This window comes from Nelumbo nucifera, chromosome 5 (assembly GCF_055504915.1).
Source record: "Nelumbo nucifera cultivar China Antique chromosome 5, China Antique-T2T, whole genome shotgun sequence".
Lineage (NCBI taxonomy): Eukaryota > Viridiplantae > Streptophyta > Magnoliopsida > Proteales > Nelumbonaceae > Nelumbo > Nelumbo nucifera.
Window position 1 is genome coordinate 34,527,179 of NC_142653.1, and position 26,664 is coordinate 34,553,842.

At 34.5% G+C, this 26,664-nt stretch overlaps 1 protein-coding gene and 1 long non-coding RNA gene across 6 annotated transcripts; both read right to left on the minus strand.

The window, feature by feature from the left end:
- Positions 1-6,911: 6,911 nt before the first annotated feature.
- On the minus strand, positions 6,912-9,909 carry LOC104599866 (G-type lectin S-receptor-like serine/threonine-protein kinase LECRK3). Its single transcript, XM_010262605.2, has one exon. The coding sequence runs from the start codon at positions 9,502-9,504 to the stop codon at positions 7,135-7,137; it is 2,370 nt and encodes a 789-aa protein (XP_010260907.1). The 5' UTR covers positions 9,505-9,909; the 3' UTR covers positions 6,912-7,134.
- A 6,192-nt stretch (positions 9,910-16,101) lies between these two features.
- LOC104599865 (uncharacterized) lies at positions 16,102-22,632 on the minus strand. 5 transcript variants are annotated; one of them, XR_016075917.1, is made up of 8 exons: positions 22,411-22,632; positions 22,232-22,330; positions 18,098-18,835; positions 17,885-17,989; positions 17,485-17,712; positions 17,201-17,313; positions 16,693-16,968; positions 16,102-16,499 (listed from the first exon to the last, which is right to left on the minus strand). It is a non-coding gene; the product is annotated as an uncharacterized LOC104599865 (long non-coding RNA). The 5 variants fall into 5 exon arrangements; XR_016075916.1 differs by having other exon boundaries at positions 18,098-22,330; XR_016075919.1 differs by having other exon boundaries at positions 16,102-16,569; positions 18,098-22,330.
- Between the last annotated feature and the right edge of the window lie 4,032 nt (positions 22,633-26,664).

A 26,664-nucleotide genomic window follows, 5' to 3' on the forward strand; every position in this document is an offset into this window, starting at 1 on the left:
CATAAACAACTTTTGTAATGACCAAAACAACTGATAATATAGTGATGCAACATAATTTATCCAAATTGAACCAAATACAATTAATACAATTAAGGGCGATATAAACTTAATCTCTTTATAATTGAATTAAATATTAACCCATTATTTTCTTTTTCGGTAAATAATCCGATATTCTAAGTGTAAAGGAAGTTATTTTCATTTCATCTGAGGGTTTTCTTTGATTGGCCCACCTTATCATTTTTATTGGTTTGTAAGCTGAAAATAGTAACAAGTGGAAAAATATAAGGAGGGGCAAACCATAAATTTCCCTTTATTTAATTTTGTTCATGACAAACAATATCAAAATCATTTTTAGTTCACTTTATTTATATTTTATAACATTTTCGTTATTTTTGCTTTAAATTGTTATTTCCATCTGAACTCAATCCAAACCAAACGGATAAGATTGGATTTCAAATATAGATCTAATGAATCAAATTAAGGTCTGGTATAATTGCAACCTAAACATAATGAACCCGTTCATTATGAAAGAAAGAGGGACTTGAGCTCTCCAATGCACACAAGGCTGTTTCATTCCAACGTTCAAAGTATCGATACGTATTGGGCCGTATCAGCCGATATGTATCGTATCGAGAGCTTCCCAATATGCTCTTACAGATGGTGTATCAGGGTTTCAACCAGTTTAGAGGGTGGACGGACCTTAAACCAGCCCATCTGAGCTAAATTTGAAAAAAAAACTAGAAAAATAAAAAAAAAAAGGTTATCGATACAGACCGATACACCTTTATCGGCGTACTAGGCGTATCAATATTTTGAACCTTGTTTCAATTCATTCCATCCTACAAAGAAGTTATGGGAATCATATTTTGTTTGAGACACAACATCCAAGTATTAAGTCCCATTTATGTTGAATTTTTATTTGATTTAAAAATATAAGTTAAGTTTGGTTTGAAATTAAACAATCCATACTTCATTCAAAAGAACTACAATCCTCACCAATGTAAAACATCATAAAAGTGTTTGGGGTTTCAGTAACGTGCATGATTTTTTTTTTTCAAAATAAAAAATATGATTGGTACTTATTTTTGTTAGAATGCTTTGAAAAAAAATAGCCACGCATTTGCAAACATCTCCTTGTGTTGGGTGTTTATTCAAGTTAAAATGCTAAAATTAGTTTTGATTTGTTATTAATGATATGAATGACTTCCCAACCTGAATTATGAAAATGACGCAACTTAATTTAGAGTGGAGCCTGTACCACTTTTTATATGTGTTTTTCTTTTAAATTAAATATTTATTTTATTCATTTTTTCTGAGTGCAAGTCTAGCTAAACAATGAGTGCATGAATAACAAAAATAAAATAAATAATTCAATATAAGATGCCATACTTATACATAATTAGTGGGAAGAGAGATAAGAGAGGGAATTTTTGTAAAAAAAAAAAAAAAACCGAAGTGAAAGGACGAAAGAAAGTAGGAAGAGATTTTGGAAGGAGTACTATATATATTTGTATTTGTACTCCTTCCAAACTGAGCCTTAAAAAAAAAACAGATAAGAGAAAAAGCAAAAATATATAAAAAAAGAAATAGAAACTTAGTACTAGTGGTAGGGGTGATCATTTCAGCCAGGGCTTGGGCCTAGATTTCGTGTTCAGGGCTGGCAGGCCTGAGCCCGCATCAGGGCAATAAAATTCAGGGCAGGGCCCGGCCTAATACTTCAAGCCCAGCCTGTATATATTTAAATAGATGCGTTATATATATATATAAATATTTAGGGCTAAAAACGGATTGGATTGAATTTGAATTATGGTATATCTGATTTGATTCGATAAGAAAATTGCATAGATTTGAATTCAATAATAATTTGATAAATATTACATTTTTATATTCAAATTCAGTTCAATAAAATTGTTGGATATTCGATTCAAATCCGTGATCGATATTTTTGTCAAAAATTGAAACAAAATTTTGGAAAAAAAATAAATAAAAGAGAAATTGACATCTAAAACAAAGAACATACCTGCCTTTTTGAAATTTGAAACAAAACTTACTAATTGACTGTGCTAACGACTGAGATTTAAAAATTATTTTGTCCATAGCACATAGCTTGAAATCTAAAAACAAAGCAACAACCTTGCATTATTAGTGAAGAGAGAGGGGAGAGACGCTAAAAATCTGAAAACAAATCCATTGAATCTTGTAGAGAGAATGAGGGTAACTCACAAACTTGGGCTTGTCAATGGTGTCGCCTCTTATGTCCAATCTCTTCTCACTTCTCAATAAGCCCTTATAACATTGTTGATAGATGAAGACAGTCATAGAGGAGAAGACTTGCCATGAGTGTATAAGATGCAAAGGTTGTGTTTGTTTGTGGTGTAAATCAGTATTGGTGTAAAAGTCCACCACTAGTTTGGTTTTGTTGGTGTTTGTTTGCAGTGTAAATCAAAATCAATGTAAAATTTCACTCCCGGTTCAAATTTATTGGTGTTTGAATGGAGTAGAGTTTTACATCAATAATCGCATTTTTCAAATCTCAACGGTTCAAAAATTTTAAATCGTCGGTGTGAAACTCCATCGATGGAGTTTTACACCACAAACAAACGCAGCTAAAAGGAATAAAAAGAGACTTTGATGCCTCGTTCGTTTACCGCTATCTTACTTACTTGGGTAAATTCACTTACCCAAGTAAGTTTTCCAAGTAAAATTTACCTAGATAAGTTTATTTACCCATGTTCTTTGTTGAAATTTAACCAAGTAAATGAGACACTCCAATTTATTCATGTTCTTTTGTCTCACCGACTTTTATGGGTAAAAGGTCCATTTTTTACACTATTGCCTATATTACCCTTTTGTCTCTCCTCAATTCTCTTTGTTGGTTGCGTAGAAGGGGGAGAAAGAGAGAGAGAGAGAGAGAGAGAGAGAGAGAGAGAGAGAAAGTGAGGAGGCCTAGGAAGAATGGAGGTGTGTGATGCTTTAGTAAGTGGATCTTCACTGCTAGGAGGAGGAGGAGATATGGTAGAAGGGACGATGGATTATAAAGGTTGCTAGGTTAATAGATCCAAGAGCGGCAATTGGAGATCTACATTGTTCATCATAGGTGAGTTCTTTTCTTAATTAATGTTTGCCCTAAGCTTGTTAACAAGGGTATTTTCGACTGAACAAAATCACCCAATGATAGAAAAGTAACTTAAGATTTTCCTAGGTAAATGGCCAAAATACTTACTCGAGGGAATTTGTATTTTCTATGGGCCCCACATGTATTTGCAAAAGAACATGGGAAAATTGGTCAACTTTCCCATTGACCAACTTTCCCACCCCAACATAGCGGTAAACGAACGGGGCTTGAAAGAAAAGTCTATTTCTTAATACAAAAAAGAAGAAAAGGCTTGTCTCTATTTTTTTAGAAATTGGGAAAAAGGCTTTTTCTAAGTATGAAATTATTAAGCTTTGGTTATAGCCTTATAGGTTTTAGATTAGGGTCTAAATGGCATATAAAGGCCTATAAAATTAAAATATTTGTAAATATAGTGTAATGGGATGATAGGGACATATATGTCTTCAAAATAATATATATATATATATATATATATGTATGTATGTATGTATGTATATCTAATTTCGATTTGATAACTTAATGGATTAACTTTCCTCTTTCCTAGTTTGAATCTATTTGTTAGGATCTGGAGAAGTATTCAAATATGGCTCTTAATGGATTGAATTTAGATTTAAATCAGATCAAATCCGACTTATTTGCAGCTATAAATATTATAACATAACACTTATAGTATATATTATATGCAATATTTTATATTATATAATGTATAAAAAAACTTATATGAATATTATATGCCATTTAATATAAAGCATTATATATAGATAATATTTTATATATCAATGGATATGGCTTTAAATAGAATGGATTGATGATTCATGTAGCCAACCCCATATAGTTGGGATAAGGCATGGATAATGATGAACATTTTATATATAAAAGATGTAGGCCCGGAATCAGGCTAGGCCTAGGCTATAATTTTATCATAGGTGCATAACCTAGCCTAGTCCATGATCACCCCTACCTAGTGGTGCTTATGTGTAATAAACAACAATAAGCAATATTTATTGTTATATTTTATATCATGTCCCTTTATTTCCAAGGCTTAATCAACTTTATACACAACACTCATACAACACATACCAAATGGGGTCTGTTTATGCTGTCATGCTTAATCTATATCTATATATTAAAATAGAATGTACCAAGTTGACACTTTCGTGCTTTTTGGTTATTTTAGAAAAAAGGATGTTTTGTTTTCTTAATTTTAAAATTGCACAAAATAACTCATGTGGCCAATCAACTTTAAGACTTTTACCCCTCTCATTAACTTACCACATTAATTCTCTCTCTCCTCTTTCTTATTAACTTCTTTAATTATCTATTGTCATTAATTATGCCATTAACTCTCTCATTCAATAACTTATGCCATTAATTCTCTCTCGTTTCCATTGCTCCATTAAATTGCCTAAAATTTATCAATATCAATAAAAAGGTAATTATATTGAAATGGTGATATTCAATGACATATTGTTATGCTAAATAATCCACTTATACTTAAAAGATAATTAATTTTTAAATTAATTAATCAAGTGATTTGCATTTCAGAATAAATATTATTTATTTCACTTAACAAATAAAGCTAGTGTTTTAAAAGCCAATTTGGAGGTTGAATAGTTTTTGCCTCTAGGCCACAAGTCAATGGTTCAATTGTCCAAATTGGACAAGTCAAACCATGACACACCATCCATCTGTATATGTATAATATGATATAATAAATTACATTTTATGTGTATGTGTGTGTGTCTCTCTCTGTTTTATATTATATTATATATATTATATAATTTTAGGTCTAATTTTTACTTTTCTTTTAAATTTTATTTTTTATAAATAAAAAAGAGCCAAAAGTTGAAAATTGAGGCAACAAAATGATTTTTTTGTCTAACGGGATTGCAAAGATCATGAAAGTTGCATAAAATACAAAAGATCACTCCAATCAGACAATTGAGCACAAAGTTAAGTCGTATAGAAATTTTCAATACATTGTATATTTATAATCCATGACCCAATGGCTAGGTCAAAAGGGTCAATGGTTCAACTACCTAGGTCGAATGGGATTTAATGAAATCGATATTTTGATAAAATAGTAGGTTTTAGGAAACTCAAAATTAGAAATAGGGCCAAGTGATGGTTCAAATGGTTTAACCATCCAAATCAATGGTGAGTTGAAAACATTGAATGAAACATCATAAAAATTATAATCCATTTATATTCCATTTGATAATAATAAAAATTAATTAACCATAATAAAAATAATTTATTAAATTACTTAAATATAATAAAAATAATTAATAATTATTTTTGACAAAATATGTTTATTAATATAATAGAAATAGATAAATTAATAAAAAGTAATAACATAAATTAAAAACTAATACCCATTTAAATTTCATCTAAAATTAATACAAAACTCATACAAAATTATCTAATAATTATTAGTTTTATAATTAATTTTTTACTAACCAACTTAAATTGTGTTGAAAAATAAAAGTTTAATATGATTAATTAAAATAAAAAGGATTAATAAAAATATATTAATCTTAAATATAGTTTAATTAATTTAACAATCCTATGAACCTCCCCTATGTTTTGACCTTAACAAAATCCTCCCATATTGTTTTTAGAAAAAGATGCAAATACCTTCCTTCCATTAGCATTTGAAATAGAAATGTTGATGTAATGCATTCATTTTTTTAGATATCAAATTTACCCTTAGCCAACATCATTTGGATGTAAATGGACTAAAATACCTTGGAAGAAAAAAAATTGCTTCCTTTTCCTTCACTTCATCATTTTTACTTTACTTTGTCCAAGAAGAGTAGAGAGATTTACTCTTTGAAAGTTGTTAAGCAAAATAAATTAGTGGAGGTTAAAGTTAAAAGTTTAAATTGTATATATAACACCTTAGAAAGACAAGGGTATTTTTGCAACTTCAATGTCTTTATTAATGAAAAGCTGATGAAAAGGAGATATATGCATTTTTTTCAAAAGTATAGGGGTCAAAACACAATGATGCCTTATAGAATTGTTATAAGAGGAGGATTTTTATAATTTTACCTAAAAATAATACAAAAAGAATTACAAACTAATAAAATCTAAAGAATAATAAAAAATAGCATTAATATACAAAAAATAATACAAATTTATCTAGAACATGAGAAATTAGCTACTCTCACCAAAGTGCAACTTAAATTGTGATATAATAAATTAGACATAATCCAAAAATAAATGCTTGAATTGAACTTAAATGAGCACAGTTTAATTGAAAATGTCAAATATCTATTTCATCAAATTTTCTTAGATAAAACCCATAATCGCACGATCCAGACTAGTTATGATTAAAATTTAAGACGTTAAGCTTTTTGATTTTGCGACCTTAATTTTTTACTTCCAAGTCATACTTGTACAAGAAGACAAGTGTGAATGGTCTCTCGTCTCCCCCCTCTATGTTCCAGCAAAGTCCGTTGGAACACTGTTCGAACAGCCCTTGGGAATATCTTTCCGGTACTTTTATATTTTATTTCAATAGGAGATATTCCAAATGCAAGGCTATGATGGCTGTTCGAATGGACTTTGGTCTGACTGAATCCTGTTTCCCCCTCGTTGTAGCAGCATTACTGATTAAAATGCGTGTGGGGACCTCCTGGAAACCCCAACAGTGAGTCAACAATAGCAGCTTAATTAGAATTTAGGTGAGTGACATGGGCATGGTGTGTTTGAAAGAGTCACGTCGAATGACCCCAAGGAATACAACAAAAATGTAGTTCATAAAAATTTGTCCACTATTGCTTCAAAATTCGAAGCACATAAATATATTTATAAATCACAACGCAATTTGGAGAAAAGCAAATTAACCATGCAATTAGGAGAGAAGACTGCATTAATGAGCTAGTGGCTCATCACTAGTCTGATCAATCGATCAATTTATCAATTCAACGGTTGGTTGTTAAAAGAATCAGAAGCCTAAAACCTTGATTTCATTTGGGTCAAGGCTTGATTAATTCACCAAACTTTGAAATGGGCTAGATGGCAGCACTCAGAAAGGACGATGGACAAGGAGGAATTGGTATGTCAACAGTGCCTTCCAGCATCAATACTACCTTCTTCATGGAGGGACGAAGCGATGGTTCGTCCTGGATGCACCACAGCCCCACCCTAATCATTCTTTCAAATTTTCTCTTGTCCACTACCTCTTCTTCATTGCGCATCAGCTTATGCAGCTCACCGCCCTTGAAACAGTCGTAGGCCCAATCTACAAGTATAGCTTCCTCCCCTGAATTATCGTTATCCACACTCCGACGACAACATACTATCTCCAGCAACACAATTCCAAAGCTGTACACATCTGCCTTCACTGTAATGGGCAACTTTCGGTGCCACTCTGGTGCCACGTACCCTCTTGTCCCTCTGATCGACGTGAAGGTTCCACTTTGATCCGGCTTCAACAGTTTTGCCAATCCAAAGTCGGCAATCTTTGGACACTGATATTCATCCATAAGTATGTTTTGAGGCTTTATATCACAGTGGATGATCTGGGTCTCGCATTCTTCGTGTAAATACAGAATGCCTCTAGCTATGTTCACTGCAATTCCCACTCTCTGGTCCCAGCTTGGTCGACCTTCGGATCTAATAAACAGGAAGTCTGCAAGTGATCCATTGCTCATGTACTCGTATACCAGGAGCCTATTAGGGCCATCGTTGCAGTAACCCAGCAGTCGAACCAGGTTTCTGTGATGAGTTCTTCCAATCGCCTTCATCTCAGTTTGGAACTCTTGCTCTCCATCCACCACTTTCTCTAGTCTCTTGACTGCCACAATCCTTTGGCACTGTCCACTTGGTAAGCTTCCTTTAAAAACTGTGCCGAAGGATCCCCTTCCTATTTTTTCCTTAAAACTCCATGTTACTTTCTCAAGCTCGCTGTAAGTAAATGATCGTAGGGCAATCTCCTCGGGTACTCCTAATGGAGTAGTCCCTTGAGTTGAGATCTTTTTATACGCCCAGACGCGATGCCTGTGAATAAGAACAGCAGATAGCACTAGAACAACAATCGCACAGGTGAAAAATACGACACTGATTATCAGAATGACCTTCCTTGTCTCGTTCTTGTTTTCTTTGAGTGCTACAGCGGAGGTCCCATTTGTGATTGAGGTTGTTCCTTCGGTGCCCACCTTGACAAAAACAATAGCAGACTCATCTAGATTTCTTCTCCCATATCTCAACGGAAGCTTTTGTTTGCTGCATCCTTGGTCTCCAAATACTGCAGCCTCGCAGTTGCAGTCCTCCAAACAGGCAACTCTGCAATCTTCTTGGTTGGTTATAGACGACAAAGTCAAATATGGATCGTTTTCCCATGTGGTACGGTCCAGCGGAACCATGTCGAATTTGATGTGTTTGTTCTGGTCTCCGCAATTCTCTGCGCTAGAAATCCTCTTGCAGCCCAAACTCTGTTGCTCCTTGTCCACATAATCGAAACCAGGAAGACAATTGCAGGCAGCTCTTTGATCCATGAGAATGCAAAACGCATTTGGGCCGCAGTTACCCTTGGGGTCGCAAGGGTTGCTCGTTGAATTCCAAACGATCGACCAACTGCTGTTCCGATCCAACCTGTTCGAGTACAACCTAAAGATCCCATCGAAGTCGACTGTCATGCGATAGACGGTCGTCCTGGTTGTAGGGAATCCACCAACGGTAACATTCTTTATATTGAAGCCGGTGGTATTGAGCAAGTAGAGACGGCCATCACTATTAAAATTTAAGCTAACATTGTTTCCTTGACCAAAAGTACCTGAAGCCCAATAGGCGTATGCGCCTGTGTCTGGAGTTTGTATTGGGTACTGAACCAGGTTTCCGTCGTTCTGCATCTTGAGTCGAAATCTTCCCGTCGAGGGATCAACTTTTGAGTTGCTAGAGAACAGCTGCTTGTCTGCCGGAAAGCGTTGACCGGGCAAAAGGGTGTCGGTTGGGGAGTCAAAACTCTGCCATATGACGCTCCGATTAGAACTATAGAGAACGAAGTTGCCAGAATCAAGCATGGAAGCCGAAGAAGCGGATTGGGAAGCTTCAGCGATGGTCTTGATTTGGCCTTGTGTTTTTTGCAAGGTGAGCCTACCGTCACTGGTCAAGAGCAACGTAGCATTTCTTGGCACCGGGGGATCATCTCTGTTGGCTCTCCAAACGACTGTCTTCTCTGGAATTCTTGCAAACCAGATTCCAACAGCAAAGCCCTCGCCCAGTGGGTAAAACCCAAAAGCGAAAATGCCCGAAGGGGAGAGCCATGATGAGTTGGTGGCCGGGGAAAGAGAGGAACCAAGGATTATATCAGATGATTTTAGTTGAGCTGATGCCACCGAGAAAAATGCAGAGAGGAGTAGAAACACAAGAACAGCGGCCATTTCAAGGCATTAAAAGAAGGGGTAGTGTGGATGAACAAAGAGCAGAGGATGGCCTAGAAGACAATCCTGCAAACGAAGAAGTCGACTATTTAGTCTCCTGAACCGTCCGCGGGGGGGAAAAGTCTGACTGCGGCCTGGGGGCAGCTTCCAAGCAATGATGAGTCAAATGGAGGACTGACTTTTCAAGTCCAAGTACTCCCAAGAGGAACCTTCTCTTGCTGACCCCAATATCATAGACGTAATTAAGGTACAGAACATTTGAAACACTGTGATCTCAAAGTGGGACTCACATGTCTATCATGGACGTAGTTACCTGCAGTTATGAGGGAACCAGAAGAGGTTTATCAATGGCGATTTTCATTTTAATTTACAGCACTGACATCACCTAATTAAGCACATTAATTTGTTATTGAAAGAGATGAAAGGTTCCAAAGTATCACAACAGAAGGAAGCTAGGTGGGTTGGGGTTTGTAAGATACGTATGGTTTTCGAACTCATCAAGATTCAAGACATCAGAAAGAAAAGCTATTTTCAGTCGTTAGTATCCTTCCTACACCATTTCTGGTTCAAGTCTTGAAACCGGGAAAACTCTAATCATGTATCTTACCCCTTTGAATCTCTTGATAAAGCAAATTTTGCATACCGAGTGTTGGCTATGTTTGATTGATAGGAAAAAACAAAGAGAAACATAAAATTGAGCCAAATTATTTGAGGTTCATGAGTTTGGAAAGAGTACAAATACAAGTGCAAAACCTTGTATTCTGTATGCATTAATTTGAACTGTAGATTCAGAATTTTATTTCTTAGTTTCTATTTATATTAATAAACTAAATACAGTCTGAAGTGTTAACGAAATGGTGCATTTGTCTTTACCGATCATATATAATTATATAGGGTCATATCTTCTTCTAGAAGAAGGGCCCATGTATGTTTTGAGACTTTGAACGGGGTGCATATTCTTTTTATTCTTTTTCATGGCAAACTTGTAGAATGGGATAGGGGATGAAGGCGGGATTTGAACGGCAATATCAAATTACAAATTCATTAATGGAAATTGGAAGCAGGACAATCTTTAATATTTTTAGGGCAAACTAGCTATTTAATATATACCCGATGCTTTCACTAAACAACTTATAAATATACCCTGTAAGCATATAACCAACAGAAAACTTAAAAAGTAAAACTACCCTTAATTATCCATTAAATTTATTCATTAAATTTCCAAACATACATTTTGAGTATTTCAAAACCCCACATACACACATATTTGCTTTCAAGACATACACTCCTATATGATATAAAATTTGTACTTTTTATCTAATCTGCATTCATTTGCAGTGCATCATCATATAAGGTGGAAACTAATCATTCTACTTACAATTTTATTTCCTGAAAACAAATATTTATATGACATAACCAAATCTGAAGCCAAAAAGTATTCCAGAAATACACAGCCTATTTGCATTTTCATGCATTTGCATCAAAGGTTCAGTTTGGAAATAGTACAAATATAAATACGACAGAGTGCAAAACTTTGTATTTTGTATTACTTTGTATGTATTTGTATTTTACATATTTGTATTTGTATTCCTTCCAAAGTCTCAGTTAGGAAAGAGTACAAATACAAATATGTACAATATAAATACTTACAAACTACAAGGTTTTACACTCTATATATTTGTATTTGTACTCCTTCCAAACTGATTAGGAAGTCAACCAAATTTAATTTAGCATGGTCCTAGAAGGGTTTAATCTCAAGGATCCAGTTTTTTCTGATGTACTACCTAACTGTTGCCTCTTAGTGTTGAAATCAAGGTTAAAAAAATCGTAAAAGTGCCACATATGTGCCATGTGAGTCCACGTGCATTACATGTGGGCCCATGTGTGTCTCGAGGGATAAGGTAGTAATTTCTATAGAAATAATTTAATATAATGTTTGAAAAACAACATCTAAATGCATTTGTGAAGAAGTAGGGGCTAAAAAAGTCATTTCCACAAAAATAAGTACTTATTAGTCAAGTGGCTCATCAAACAGCCTAACCCCAATAAGTACTTAAAATAAGTATAAGTGGTTTGAGAAAGGGATCGCCAAACATCAATCAGTACTGATTCAAATAAGTACTTCAAAATAATTACTTTGAAATAAGTACTTATTTCTCAATCCACTTATTTGTTAAACATAGCCTAAGATTCAGAGTGCTTAAAAGTAAGCACTTTATTCAAATAATCACATTTTTGGGCCATGACCACACCAATAAGCAATTATTTGCATTTGGGAAATAAGCCCAAATAATTAAGTGCTTGTCCTCAAGAATAAGCACTTATTCAAGAAGTCCAAAATTTGGACTTATTTTTAACTGTTTATTTCCTTTTTGGCTTGTTTTGGCCCATCATGTCATCTTGAAAATAACTATACTATCCATGTGTAAAATATAAGTGTTTTTTCACCAAAAAAACTCATTAACGCTTATTAGAATAAAAACTTATTTTTAAGCACTTATAAACACTTGTTTTTCAAATAAGCATTCCCAAACTTGGCCTCAGCATTGGTGGTTAATAGATAATGGCAAGTTGTTTGCTAAATGTGCCTTCCTCATGTGGCATATATGCATGGAAGGCACGATACAAAATAGCAATGCAGGGTGTAGACTTTAATCCGTCTCGGGTCATACTTAACCAACTATACTCCTGGCATTGATGTCCATTCAGTCTAGAATCTAGATGTTGGAGTCCTCCACCATCGTCAACGCACTGAAGATAATGAATATCTTGTTGGACCCAACCCTTGAGGTCCCTTGTCATATCACTGCCGAGGATAAGAGTTTATTATGCGAGTCTGAGCATCACCCCATCTCCTTCATTCATCATATCTGTAATAATGTTGCAGAGTGTGTATTGTTATTTGTTAAACATGCAGTGTCTTTACCTATGCTAGTTACTCCCTCTTTCTTATTACCTGTATCATAAAGATTTGATGCCATGGCATGCTGTCAAAAGAAATTAAAAAAAAAGACAAATTTAGTGTAATTAAAGAAATTTAATTTTATTATAAAAGAAAAGAAACCTAATCTAATTGGCAACTTAGGGGGTGTTCTATAGTGTGGGCAATAAATTGGGTGGTGTGGATCGGTCCATACCACACCTTGTGGAAGGTGTGGACGAGGTCAGTCTACACCCACTGTGGTGTGAGCTCTACACCTTTTGATTCCATGTATCTCATATACAATTTATGAAGTAATCTATACAATCGATCATAAATGTCTAATTTTTATAATTTATATGATACATATAAAATTGAAAAAAAGACTTTGATCATTGAATATTAATTTCAATAAAAATTGTAATAAATTAATTTAAAAAATAAAAATTAATATTTTATTAATAAAAAGATTAAAAATAATATTTAAACAAACTAAATAATAAATTATTGCAAGATAAGCATAACGATACCCTAATCAATGGTCCCGGGGATCCATTCTCAATGTAAATGGCACCACATTGATTTCATGATGGACACAAGTAGGTAGAGAAAATAAAAATCTTGGAAGATCTGATGGGAATTTACCAATTTATCATCATTATTTTTCCGAGATGCTTCAAATTGGATAACTTTATTGTTTCCAATACTTTAGTTTAATGCACAGACAACACAATAATACTTCAGTTTAAACTGTCAATCCTGGATCATTATGTATTTATTCCATTGGGCAAAATGCACAGACAACACAATAGTAAGGACAAAAATATGAATAAAGAATCTAGCTGGAAATACAATAACATAAATGGGTATTAATTTATGAAGATAAGTGTCATAAAATATACCTAACCACGTGGAATTTTGGGTATATAAATTAGAAAACCTTGCTTAGGAAATATTGAAGGGTGTAGCTATTCCAATCTAAGAAATCTAGATTTGGGGAAATTTAGGAAGGGGAGAAGAAAAATTCCTCTATGTTGGATTTTCTTTAGATTACTATTGGTATTGATGATTTTTGTTTTTATTGCAGTTTGATGGTGATGTTTATATACTACCCACAGATGAACCACATGGAACAATTGAAGCAAGTTTGAGCCGCTCCTGGTCCAGGATGTAGAAGCTAGTATGAGTAGTATCAATGGCTTATGCTATAACCAGCCTGATACTTGCTCATATCTGTGTATTTACTTTATTTACAAAACCCACCACTCCTTTTTAGGCTCCCAAGATTTGGATGGGATGAAATAGAAAAATATAAAAATTTAAAACCAAACAAAGAAATAGGGGTTAACTTTTCAATAAAACCAAACAATAAAGGTGGAGCTTTTATGTGAATGTGGGAGGGTTATGATTCTGTTCTGCTTAAATTTCTCTTAATTTACTTAATGTGATTAAAAATCAAGTAACCCATTAGATAGCATTTCAGTGAACTCTTTTCACTATCACAGCCTGCATATCTCTTGCATGACCATATTGATTGGGATTGGGGACTTAAAACTTTCTTTCTAGGGACCTTTGGGAGTTTGATGGCAACAAAATTGTTCTTGGTTTAGACTCTTTGCTGCATCTTTTGTTGAACAAGTGGTCAGATCAGATAAGATTAGGCACCAACAATTTAACAAGTGGTCAGATCAGATAAAATTTAGTGGTCGGATTAAATAGGATTATGCAAATGTTCAATCTTGGGGTCAGGTTTGTGCTTTGCATAGGGATTCTATACGACAAATAGAATACCCATCAGTAAGAATGAACTTAGATAGGCACTCTGTATTTTTTTTTTTTTCAATAATTAAGGACAAAACATAGATTAGAAGTAAAAGACTAAAGAAACAAGCCTATGCAAAGCTAAATCATTATGAATGAATTAGCTTTGCATGAAAACTAAATTTTCCCTCCACCCTGATGTTAGAGAGGACTTCATGCGATCATCCACCTATGCTATTCCAGATTCTTTTGGATGGCTTCCCCATCTTCTCTTGCAAAAAATCAGTAGATTCTCCATAGAGGTTTATGCGGTTGGTTTCTTGTTATCCTCTATACATCCTTGTAAAGTATGAAACTGATATAAAGAAATATAAGATTATGCAAATGTTCAGAAAGTAGAAATCTTATAGTGGATTGGCTCCAAGGTTCAAAGAATGCCCACACCAAACAACTTTTGCAAATGAGTGCACATCCTAACAAGCACATCCACATATATGAGAAAACAAAACATCATGATTCTCTAGATCAATCAGATAGAGAGGACTATGGGGGAACATCATGCAAACTAGACTCCAGATCTATATGCATTAGGAAACCATTGCTGGTTCTGCATTGCAAGACTGTGGAAGGAAAGGTATTTCTAACAAATCTCTATTCGACTTTCACATACCAGCAGTGAAGAACTTGGACGAAGGAGAGCTTTAGTGGAGCACAACAGAGGTCTTTGGCTATGGATACCTTCGGCGGAGCACAACAGAGGTCTTCGATGGTGAAGACGACCTTTGGTGGAGTACAACAGATATCTTTGGTGATGGAGACCTTCAACAGTAAAAATACGTAGGGTTAGGAGAGTGTGCATGAAGCATGATATCAAAGACAAACCGTGGACCAACCCCATCTACGATAAAATGCCGTTGACGCTAAATTGGGGTGTGGACAAGGGTGGTCCACGAGATAGTGTGGACCGGTCAGTCCGGTCCTGTCCACAGCAAATCGAACAGTGATTTCATCCCGTGGCGTGGATTGAAATGGTCCATCTATGAGATGAACACGCTACTGAACGTCCTCTTATTTACTAAAAAGCATTGATCTTATTCTATTCACAGCTTAATTATGTCGATTACCCAATATAAATATTTTGTTAATGCTTTATAACTTAGGGCCCAAATTTAGTAATTTTACAAAGAATAACATATCTAGGGTCTATTCGTTTCACTACAAAAAAAAAAAAAAAAAAAAAAAAAACAGGCTAAGTTGGTGCTTGCTAAAATGCCGACTTAGCCTTTTAAACCGCTGACATAAATTTGAGCCGGCGGTTCAATGGCCGCCTTCTTTACTTGTGTCGCCCTAGGTCATGGACGCCGGTCTAGAATACAAAGACCGCCGTCCTAGGGATCCAGTCCAACCATACATTGGGTGGCGTTTTTAGGGAATCGTCGACTTAGTTATTAAGCTGACAGTCGCACAAACTGCCGGTTTAGTTATTGAGCCATCGCCCTTGACCGCTGGCTTAGATTAATTTGTCACTACCACAAAATGCCACCTTAGTTAAATTTTGTAATCAAATCCGATAGTTTTAACTGCCGGCTTAGACCAAATTTTCATCTAATTAAACTGTCACCATTAATGTTTTATTTTGACAAAAGTGGCGGTTTGGACGGCCGGCATAGACATTATATAAACCGCCGGTTTAAGTGTAATGCTTTACCAAAGGTGGCGGTTTGTTTGACCGCCGGCTTAGGTTTTTAAATTTTTTTCTTTTTATAAACAAGAATTTCAATTGACACATGCTGAAACCTAAAGCATAAAATTAATAAAACAAATGCATGGTGCATATTGATTCTTTAATAAAAAAAGCTTTTCATCACCCAACAATCAATCTCTAGATCATGTAATGCTGCTGCAAACCTGAAATAAACACTATTCAACCAATCACTAAAAAAGAATAATCATAATTGGTTTTGCATATTTCTTTAAATAAGTATCCGAAACTTGAAAAGAATTCAAACTATCTCCAACCAACATGGGATCACAAACTAGGGAAATGTTGACCGATACAGTGAAGATATGCTTCTTGGGTTTTTCCTTGACCGATACAGTGAAGCTCTGATCATTCTTGGGTTTTGCCTTGACCGATACAGTGAAGCTCTGCTTCTCACCGATGCTAGAAAATGACAGACTCAAGGGCTCGACAGTAATCTCTACACCAGGTGCTGCATTTATGGTGGGCATTGTATATGGACCCTGCTAACCCCACATTAGTGACTGTCCTGAACACGCCAGTTACCGGCTCAATAGCTGCACTCACAGTTAGCTGCATGGAAGTGAGGAGCAGCCGATAGGATTTGAGTCAATTATCATACTTAGGGTTGTACCGCTGTAACCTTCTTTGCATAAGAACTCAATGTAATGCATTTGAAGATGATCAGCAAGAGAGAAAGTGAGCTTAGTTTTATCCATTTTCTTTAGGAAGTTAAATAAAGAAAGAAGGCGTAAGAGTTTTTTACCAGTTGTCATGATGGCAAATTTGATGGCTGCCGGCAACCAAGTTGGGTGCATTGATTTGACATAGGCAGCCACCCCACTTATCCATTCGGGTGAATTGAAGAATACATTTGAAGAGATGATCAGCGAGAGAGAAAGTGAGCTTAGTTTTATCCATGCATGGATGTAGCAGACATCACTATGAATTTGGAAAACCGATCACCATCTGGCCAGCCGGAAATTGACACGATTCCTGTGTACGCAGCCAAGATGTTGGCACCCGGAGCCGCAATATCAAGCTGTTTTGAATGTTCATCATGAATTGAGAAAATATCAGATCAGAAGGAATTCGATATCATTCAATTAAATAATAAGTGAAGTGACCCATTTAATTGCCACATACAATATCTAGCAAGAGAACGGTGTCAAGGTTAATGGCACAAGCTAGAAATAAATTTCTTGATGATGGTAAATGATGATCAAGAGATATATGTGGTGCAATAAAAGAGATCTGACGCCCATTTCTTTTACCTTTAGAACTTTGTTTGATACAGGATTAGGTCCTCTAGATAAAAACGTATATAGTCACAGATGGAGCAGCAACCTTCATGGCCTGGGTTTTGAATATCACGGCTTTGGGGGAACTAGATAAATTGCAACCAAAAAAAAAAAATACAGATTGAAATGGCTCAAGTCAGCACAGTTGTTCCTCTGTCAATCGAGTGTTGCATTGATAAACATACTTGAAAAGAGCAACAAAGGGAAAACAGCAGTACAGTATCAATGTATATATAGAGCTTGCTTTCATGAATTACCTTGTGGAATTTATGTAGTCCATTATTATTTGCCCTTGAGTATGGTTTACCGTGGTCGATGGTGAGATCAAAACGGAGGCATAATCAAAAGGTCCGAAATTCGATTCTAGTATGGTTCCAACCCCTCCCATTTTCTTCACATTGTAATCGGGTGCATCATAAAAGTTGTCGCAGTATACAATCTTTCCTTTCACCTTCTTGGGGTCCAATGAATCTTCGTAACAGTTACTGTAGTCAAGGCATATTGCAGCATTGTTGTGAATGCCATTGAAGTTGTTAGGTTGGAATGAAGAAACCAAAAAAGATTTGTTCATGAAATCAGAGGTACTGAACGTTTTTTGTAATTAGCAAAAGAAAGGAGTAATATAATTAATTAATGCATGGGGTAAGAGTCAGTTGCCTTGCATAAGCCGCGTATTGAGATGTATTAAGAACAGCATCAGGCCCCCTTTATAAGAGGATAGAAACTTTTGTTTGGAGACAGTACTGTGTCAATTACAACTCCCTACACATTGTAGAGAAAACAAATGAAATTAATCAAAGCTAGCTGATGAATGGTTACAGGTTACATGTGATCGATAATGAAGAAAGGGAGATGGATGGAACGACTTACATATACAGACTTGCCATTCCCCAGAACAACTTTGTTCCTGAACTCTCAATCAGTAGTTCATGCGGCTACAGTGAGAATCCATGGAGCATAATTACTTACAGTACCAGCAGAAGGTCCAAAGTTTCCAGCTGCTGCTGAGGTGAGAATCCCACTCTTCATGGCATGGAAGGAGCCAATGGCTATAGAATGAGAAATGTATGGTCCAGTGTGACCACCAACAGACATAGAGATGATGTATGGTCCAGTGTTACAACCCTTTTCCACCTGACCCCCAAATAATTGCCCTCGGTTTACCCCTTGGTTTGGTAAGAGTATCAGCCATCCCTTTGGCTGACATTTGTACCCATTTTACACTTATAACTGTTTTCCTTTTCAGCATTTTAATCTCGTTCATGATATTCTTATACAGCCATGGGTTCAGCTCCTAATTTTGAGTCATTTAGTTGCTTGAATCTCCTATATTTCTATAATTATGTTCCTTAGTCCTTGCAATGCTGCTGATAGTTCTTTTATTGAGCTTCCCTTCCCTATCAGTACTGAATATATGGTCAGTATGAGTACAACCCCTAAAGGTTCCACCAATACCTAATGGGCGTAGACTGCACCCACTTATTATGTCCTCAATGGAGAAAGAGTCAAAGTGCCTAATTGTTTGACCCATTAAACTACCCTTGCTATGATGCTTTTGGTAATAGCATTTTTGGACCTTGCCTTTCCACATCCAATGGAGAAGTCAACCTGCACCCATAAAGAGCAAAAAACCATTCCCAAATTCCAAAAACAAAAAGAACATGATATCAGCAAGTGATAGGTAGCTTCCCCGCTTGCATTACTAAGGATACAGATATGAGGAGATAAACACCAACTCAGTCTTTTACTCTGAAGGTGCAAATAAGTATTAATTTTCAAATGAAAAGCCTCTCAATAGAAGGCCCTCACCTTAGGTAACACTACTCTATACCAAATATTTTTCACTGAGAAAGTCTTAAGGGGGGTAGAGAGAGAGAGAGAGAGAGGAGGGAGGGAGAATCCACACAGCAAATAAATAGGAACAAGAGAAGGAGACTGAAGGGGTGGGGATCTAAATCATACCATCAGATTTTTACAGATCAAGAAAGATCCCACCTAAATAATTGAACAAATTTTAAGCCAAGGATACCTCTAACTCCCTCAAACCCCTTGTAAATAATTTCACATGTCTAATTAACTTCTAACAGCATATTTTTTTTCTATGTTGCATGCTCTATATGACTCAGTTATTTTAAGTATAATACTGAAATAAACGGTTTGAATGTCTCATCTTTTGAGGCCTCTTGTTAGCGTGTTCGATGCTTTTTATCTGTTTCTAAAATCAGCCAACATTTAATCATGTGACACCATTTAGATCTCATTTGAGATCAAAAGAAAAATCACAGAATTCCATGTTTTTCAGACATATTAGAAATGATGAAAATAGACCTTGGTTGAAATCAATAGACACACCTAGGTTTTCAAGTTTCTTGAAAACCAAAATGAAATCTCAGAATTCTTCAGGTGTTATTGTAGATATATTTGGCACCAATAAGTGTGTCATTCACTCACTATTTCAAACCAATTCTTTTTTCTAACTAAAAGCAACTTCTCTAGTCCTTGTTCCACGAAACAAACATCATATGAAACATTTGGATTGTGAATGTTGCCATCATTCATAGCTTCAGTGCATCCCAGAATTGCATCATAATTTGGAATCCTCTACCAGTATTGATTGTTAACATCAACAACTGTTACTTGATGGCTTCAATATGCCTCTCGCTTGCATAATACTTCGGATATTTTGCAAACACCTACATGCTCCAACAAAAATAATGCAATGGAGACTGCTATTCCTTGTATTCTCTGCTTTGTTCACTCTGCTCTCTGTTGGGCTCCCAAGGAAGATAATGCAACAGATGACTACTATTCTGGGTATACCCTTCAGGAGAACCCTGTAGTGTATTCTCCTTAAAAGTTTTACTTGTTTTCCTTACTAAGAGCAAAAATAAACCTATCCATCCATCCAAAAAAAAAAGAGCGAAAACAAAATTGGAAAAGGATGAGATAGAAGCACATGTATGCTCAATTTTGTTACAGGAAGATGTGAACAAGAACCAATAATCACCTCAGATACCTTTCCCTGAATCATAGGGCAGGCAAAACTAAGTATTTTGCATCATTTATGTTTAAAACAAGCTGAATCATAAAATGATGGGCACCAGAAGAAGAGCCTATTTCTCAGAGGTTGCCCATTGATTTTAACCTACAGTCTACGAGCCATTCATGAGGAAGTCTAGAAGAGATGAATTTGATGCAATACCTCTTGCTGACAAAGTTATTTAACATTAGTGTAAGAGCACATGCTATGCATGTTTTCAAGTATTAACTATATATGATAATATGTTATTTAAATTTAACTTTTATGATGGACATGGAACCCAAGGCAAGTATCTGCTTTATATAGTATAGATGCTGTAGGTCCAATTATCAGTAAAACGTAGGATGCTCAAGATTAAATATGCCATCAGGATAGTAAAACCAGACAGGGGCTCAATCTTGAGAAAATCTTGAAGAAAGGGCTACCAACTCACAACTGTACCACTCTCTGTACTGAATGCAACATGTGAAGGTTTTACTAATATTATCGTTGTCCTAATTGATGATTCTGAGACAATGATTTCAGCATACTATTTTGAGCTGGGAAGGATTACTCATTGTGCTTTCTGGCTCTTACCCAAGAGAATATGCATTCTAGGTCCTTGCAGATTATATGGGCTGATGGTACAAAATCTGAAACAAAACTACCCAATAGAGTCCACTATCAATGGAGTTCCACCACAAAACTCAATAAATTTCTTAGCAGGTTCTTCTCAAACTAGACACCACCAGAGTAAATCCCAATCTGTATTATCTGTACCAGAATTGCATATTGGGGTACAGAGATGAGAGAAGTTCAGAGGTTACACTCTCGATGATATTGTTCAAAGATGATCTACTGTGTCTCCTCCCTCCAGCATAGATGATGGTTCAGGATTGGATTATTTCTCTCCACAAGGAGATGGATGCTCTTTGGGGAACCTGGAATTCTTAGGAAAGGGGAGGGGGGGATTATGGGAATGCAGGAGATATCATACTGGGATTGGGGTATTCAGTTAGAGCTGACTTCAGAAAAGAAATCCTCACTTGACAACACTGACGGCCCGTGGGCATATCATCATCATGCTAGAGAACCCAAGGATCTAGTTCCAGTTTGGAGATCTTTTTCAAATGAATTAAAAGATCAGCTAATGCAATGGTGATTTTCTAGCTAGAGTAAGGATGGCAGAGTTGTATTTGGTGGTGGTTTGGGGGGGGATGTTTTCATAATTATTACCTTGTTTACAGGCAATGTGCATTCAGTCAACAAAAGAAAGCCAAAAAGAAGAAAATGTATAGAAATTATCTACGGAAAAAAACCAGTGGTTCCTCCAAAAAAATTATAAAAAAAAAACAGAAAATCCTCACTTAAGGGCCTTAATCTCCTTTGTTTAATTGGATGGTTCAGAGACAACACTGACGGCCCGTGGGCATATCATCATCATGCTAGAGAAGCCAAGGATCTAGTTCAAGTTTGGAGATCTTTTTCAAATGGATTAAAAGATCAGCTAATGCAATGGTGATTTTCTAGCTAGAGTAAGGAGGGCAGAGTTGTATTTGGTGGTGGTTTGGGGGGGGGGGGGATGTTCCTCATAATTATTACCTTGTTTACAGGCAATGTGCATTCAGTCAACAAAAGAAAGCCAAAAAGAAGAAAATGTATAGAAATTATCTACGGAAAAAAACCAGTGGTTCCACCAAAAAAAAAAAAAAAAAAAAACAGAAAATCCCAAGCATCTGCATTACAATAGACAGAATAGCCAACAAAAGAAAGCCAAACAGTCCCATCGACCAGCACCATGCAATGGAAAGAAAAGGAGAATTCCCAGCCTCAAGACAACTACCCAAAACTCAGCATTAATACAATGATCTCAATGAAAGTCAACACCCTGAGCCCCCTTAAAACAACAGAGAATAAGAAGGGCATGCCATCATATATAAGTGTGCAAGAACCGGAGAGACTCAAAATCAAAATTTTTAACCAACCAGTAAAACGGAAACCTTCTCCTATCAAGCTTCTGAATCTGCCCTTTCTTCCTTGTTCGCCTGCGTACCAGGAAAGTAGAGTAGCAGATGGTTCTTGCCCTAAGAGGAAAAAAGGGATGATTAGGGTTTTAGAATTTAATGGGAAATATGGGAATAGCATAGTCGATGATCGAACTTGCCTTTATCGACTCTTCAAATCACTTCTGATCAGCTTCTTGGAACGAGTTGGAATGCCTCCTTGACTTCTCGACTTCTTTGTTCAATTGCTCTCAATGGTGATTTAATATAAGGTGAGATTGAGTGAATCTCTCTCAATTGGTATAGCTTTCCGTTTTTGGGTGGGAGACAAAGTGGAGAAGAGGAGACGTTCCTCTCTAAAAAACGAAGCAGCAGAGAGTGGCGCACGAACACACCAATGTTTTTTGGAGGGAAATTTTGTTATTAAGCCGGTCCAAGAAAATTTCATGACCGATCGGTTCAATGTTTTAAAACCGCCGGCTTAATTGATTGAACCGCCGCCCTGTTTTCTATTGATCGGTGGTTTGATCCAACCTTGGCGCTTATGCTAAAATCGCCAGTATACATGGGTCTACCCCGGCATTTTGTATAAACGCCGGTTTAAAAATGCCGGCTTAGCCGTTTTTTCTTGTAGTGTTTTTTTGGATTTTTTGGTAAGAGAGTTCAAACTTGATTGGTATGTGAATATAGGAAATTACAAGTTGTAGATTTTGAGTCTACCCAATTGGCCATCCACAAGTAAGGGTGCCCACGGGTCGGTTCGAGTCATTTTCTTTAACCGATCTAACCTAGTCGGTTTACTTATTGAGTAAACCAAAATTGACCAATCCTGAAGCAAAATTGACTCAAACATGAAGGGTAATTTTATCGGTTTAGTCGGTTTATATTACAATTAAAATAATTAATTTTAAACAGTCCAATGTGAACACACCTGGTTAGTTTGGCTCCAACACTCCAAGAGGCAACATGCAACAATTGAAGACTCCAACTCCAAGTAAGTATCCAACATACTAGTATTTATTTAGCCTCTATTTTTTTTTTTTTATCTTTCCAGAACTAAAGAGTGAAGAGCCCAACAGTCCCAACTCCTAACGTGTTTGTCCATTCCAAGACTCCTTGACAACAATGGTTGCTTGTTATGGATTAGATATTTGGATCTCATCCATTCTAATTTAATTTAAAAAATAACATATTAAAGGAAAATTAAAACATAACAATTTAAATAAAGAAAAAAATACAAGTATCTTTTCAACTATTTTCATCCCATATATACATTTTTTTTATAAAAATAAATAATATAATAAATTTACAAAAAATGGAATATAAATAATATATTTATAAATAAATAAATAACATAATCGGATCATTATCCAATCCATTTTCACCCCTACTACTTGGTTAGATTCTTCATTTTGTAGTGTTTTATTTTTTGGTGAATCTTTTTTTTTGTCATTTATAAAAAAATGTAAGATTATGTAATACTTCAATTTACAATTTAAACCTCACAATTAAATAGGGATTAAATTCAAAAATGAGTATTTTAGAAAAAAGAAACTTCCACAATCTTATTCATATTTTTAATAGTATTGTAAATACAGAATTATAGATGTGTTCAAATTTTTACTATAGTTTTTTTTGTATTTTTGTGCGAAACTAATTCTTATATTTTACACTTACTTTTTGTTTAATACGATAAATATATAATGTTATACATCCGTCTAAATGATTTTTTTTTGCAAAACGTATGCATTTTTTATTTTTTTATTTTATTAATTTTTATTAATTATTTATGACATTAAAGTTAATACATTTAACACAAAAGTTAAACTATTTATTATTAATTTTTATATTTCATATTTTTTTAGTTCTAAATTATGTATTTAATTTTCATTATTAATAAAATAATTGTTGTTTATTACACTTACTTTTTAATTTGATTACATAAATGTCTCTAATTTTTCTATATTTATTTCTATTTTAAAACATTTATTACCTAACTATGACTTCGTAGGTTAATCAATTTAATTTGGATGGTTGAATTGCTTAACCACCACTTGGATAAAAAATAGTTTTGTTTTTGAGTCATTTTTAAAATATATGGATTTATACTATTAAAAATATTGAGATAAATCTAATTAGTAGCATTTATCAGTGAAAAATAATTGAAATTAAATTAGGTGGAAAGTAATAATTGAAGTTACATTTTCAACCCTTACAATTAGAGATGGATTAAATACACAAATATGGGCATTTTAGTAGCCATTAAAACTGACATTAAAGTTATAATAAATGACTTTTATACCCTTTCTCAAACAAAGAAATAGGGGTTAACTTTTCAAAAAAAAACTTCCACACTACATAAAATTCCAAAACTCTCTTTGCTCCACTACCCCCACCCTACATTCTCCTTGACTCTCTCTCTCTCCCCCCTTCCCACCACTCCCATTAAGCCATTTATCAGTGAAAAATAATATAGGATTTAAAACCTTAAGTATAAGACTTAATTAGAAGAAATTAAATTAGGTGGAAAGTAATAATTGAAGTTACATTTTCAACCTTTACAATTAGAGATGGATTAAATACACAAATATGGGCATTTTAGTAGACATTAAAGCTATAATAAAATGACTTTTATACCATTTCTCAAACAAAGAAATAGGGGTTAACTTTCCAAAAAAAACTTCCACACTACACTCACACTTTAAGCCACACTGCATAAAATTCCAAAACTCTCCTTGCTCCATTACCCCCACCCTACATTATCCTTGACTCTCTCTCTCTCTCTCTCTCCCCTTCCCACCACTCCCATTAAGCCATATCATCATTTCCAACCCAATTACCTAAAAATATTCCTAGAATCTCCCTCCTAAGGTATCTCCTCTAAGCCATTAGGAACGTATCATGTTGCCCCACTCCCCAATCAATTTCTAAAATCTCTCCCCCAATCTATATTCACTCTCTCTCATTTAAAATATCCATATTAATTAATAAATAGTTAAATAGGGTTAATATTTAATCTAACCAATATTCAATGAGTATTAGATAGTGTTATTACCAAAAGTTAATAAATATGGTTAGTAAATTACCAAAAATTAAATATTCTTATTAGTACGGTTAGTAAATTACCAAAAATTAATAAATATTGTTATTAATTAACTCGTCATGACATTTTAATGTATTTTGAGTAAATACTGTTATATTCATGTTAATTAACAACATTTTATAGAAATTGAAAACTCTTTTACTAATTTTTATAAAATAAAGAATTATATTTAACAACTATAAAAAAGTATAAAATTTTAGTTATTGCTATTTTATAGTTAATAACCAAATGTAGATGGGGGATAAAATATTAATATATTATAATGTTGGAAAATGAAATGGTTAATTATTTTATATTGTAAAATAAAAGATAAATTAGTGTAATTTTGTTAGTAAACCGCTGAATAAAAACAAATATTTAATAACAATTTAAAATAATTTTCAATAAATCTCCATAGTTACACAAATGTAATAAAATTTTCAAAAAATTTTGTAAATCTAAATTTTTGTAAAATAACATCTTGGAAATTAAAAGATATAAAATTTTTGAAATTTTATTTAAAATATATTAAATAATTATTGAAAATTATTGGAATATTTTGGAATTTTTAGGTAAATTTATTACATTTGATAGATTTTGGAAAGCTATTAAAAAATTATGTAATTTTCATTGTAAATTATCAAAAATTATTAAAGATAAATGATTATGGAAATGGGAAACTACAATTTGAACCAATAATTACACAAATTATTAAGATAAATTAGTATAATATTAAAAAATCAAATTATTGATTAATTTATATTAGAAAATATAAGATAAATTAGTGTAATTCTATAAGTAAACCATTTAAAGAGAAAATAAGTCATTTAATAACAATTTAAAAAATAAATTTGAATAAAATTTCAAAATTACACAAATGTAATAAATTTTCCAAAATTTTCATAAAATTATATTTTAGAAAATTAAAGACAATTTAGTGTACTTTTAAAAAATTTCCATGTGGTTGATACTTAGTAAAACATTTTGGTCATTTTTGTCATCAAATTGAATATTGGATTGACGGGGAGTGAGTGCCTTGCCTTTAACTTGCCCGACACTAGGAATGGAGCGAGGAAAATTCGAGTATTCTCCATCCTTGATGAGAAGTTGGTGTGCCCTAAACTCGCCCGACATTGAGGATGAAGTGGAAAAATTCGAGGATTCCCCGTCCCTAATGGGGAGTGAGTGCCTTGCCCTGTACCCACCTAACACTAGGAATGGGGTGGGGATGTGGTAGAGTGTCTTGACTATGGGGCGGTGCAAGGATGGGGTGCCTTGCCCCATTGCCATTCCTATATAATTGTTAATTATTAGTGAAATTAATAAAAAAATT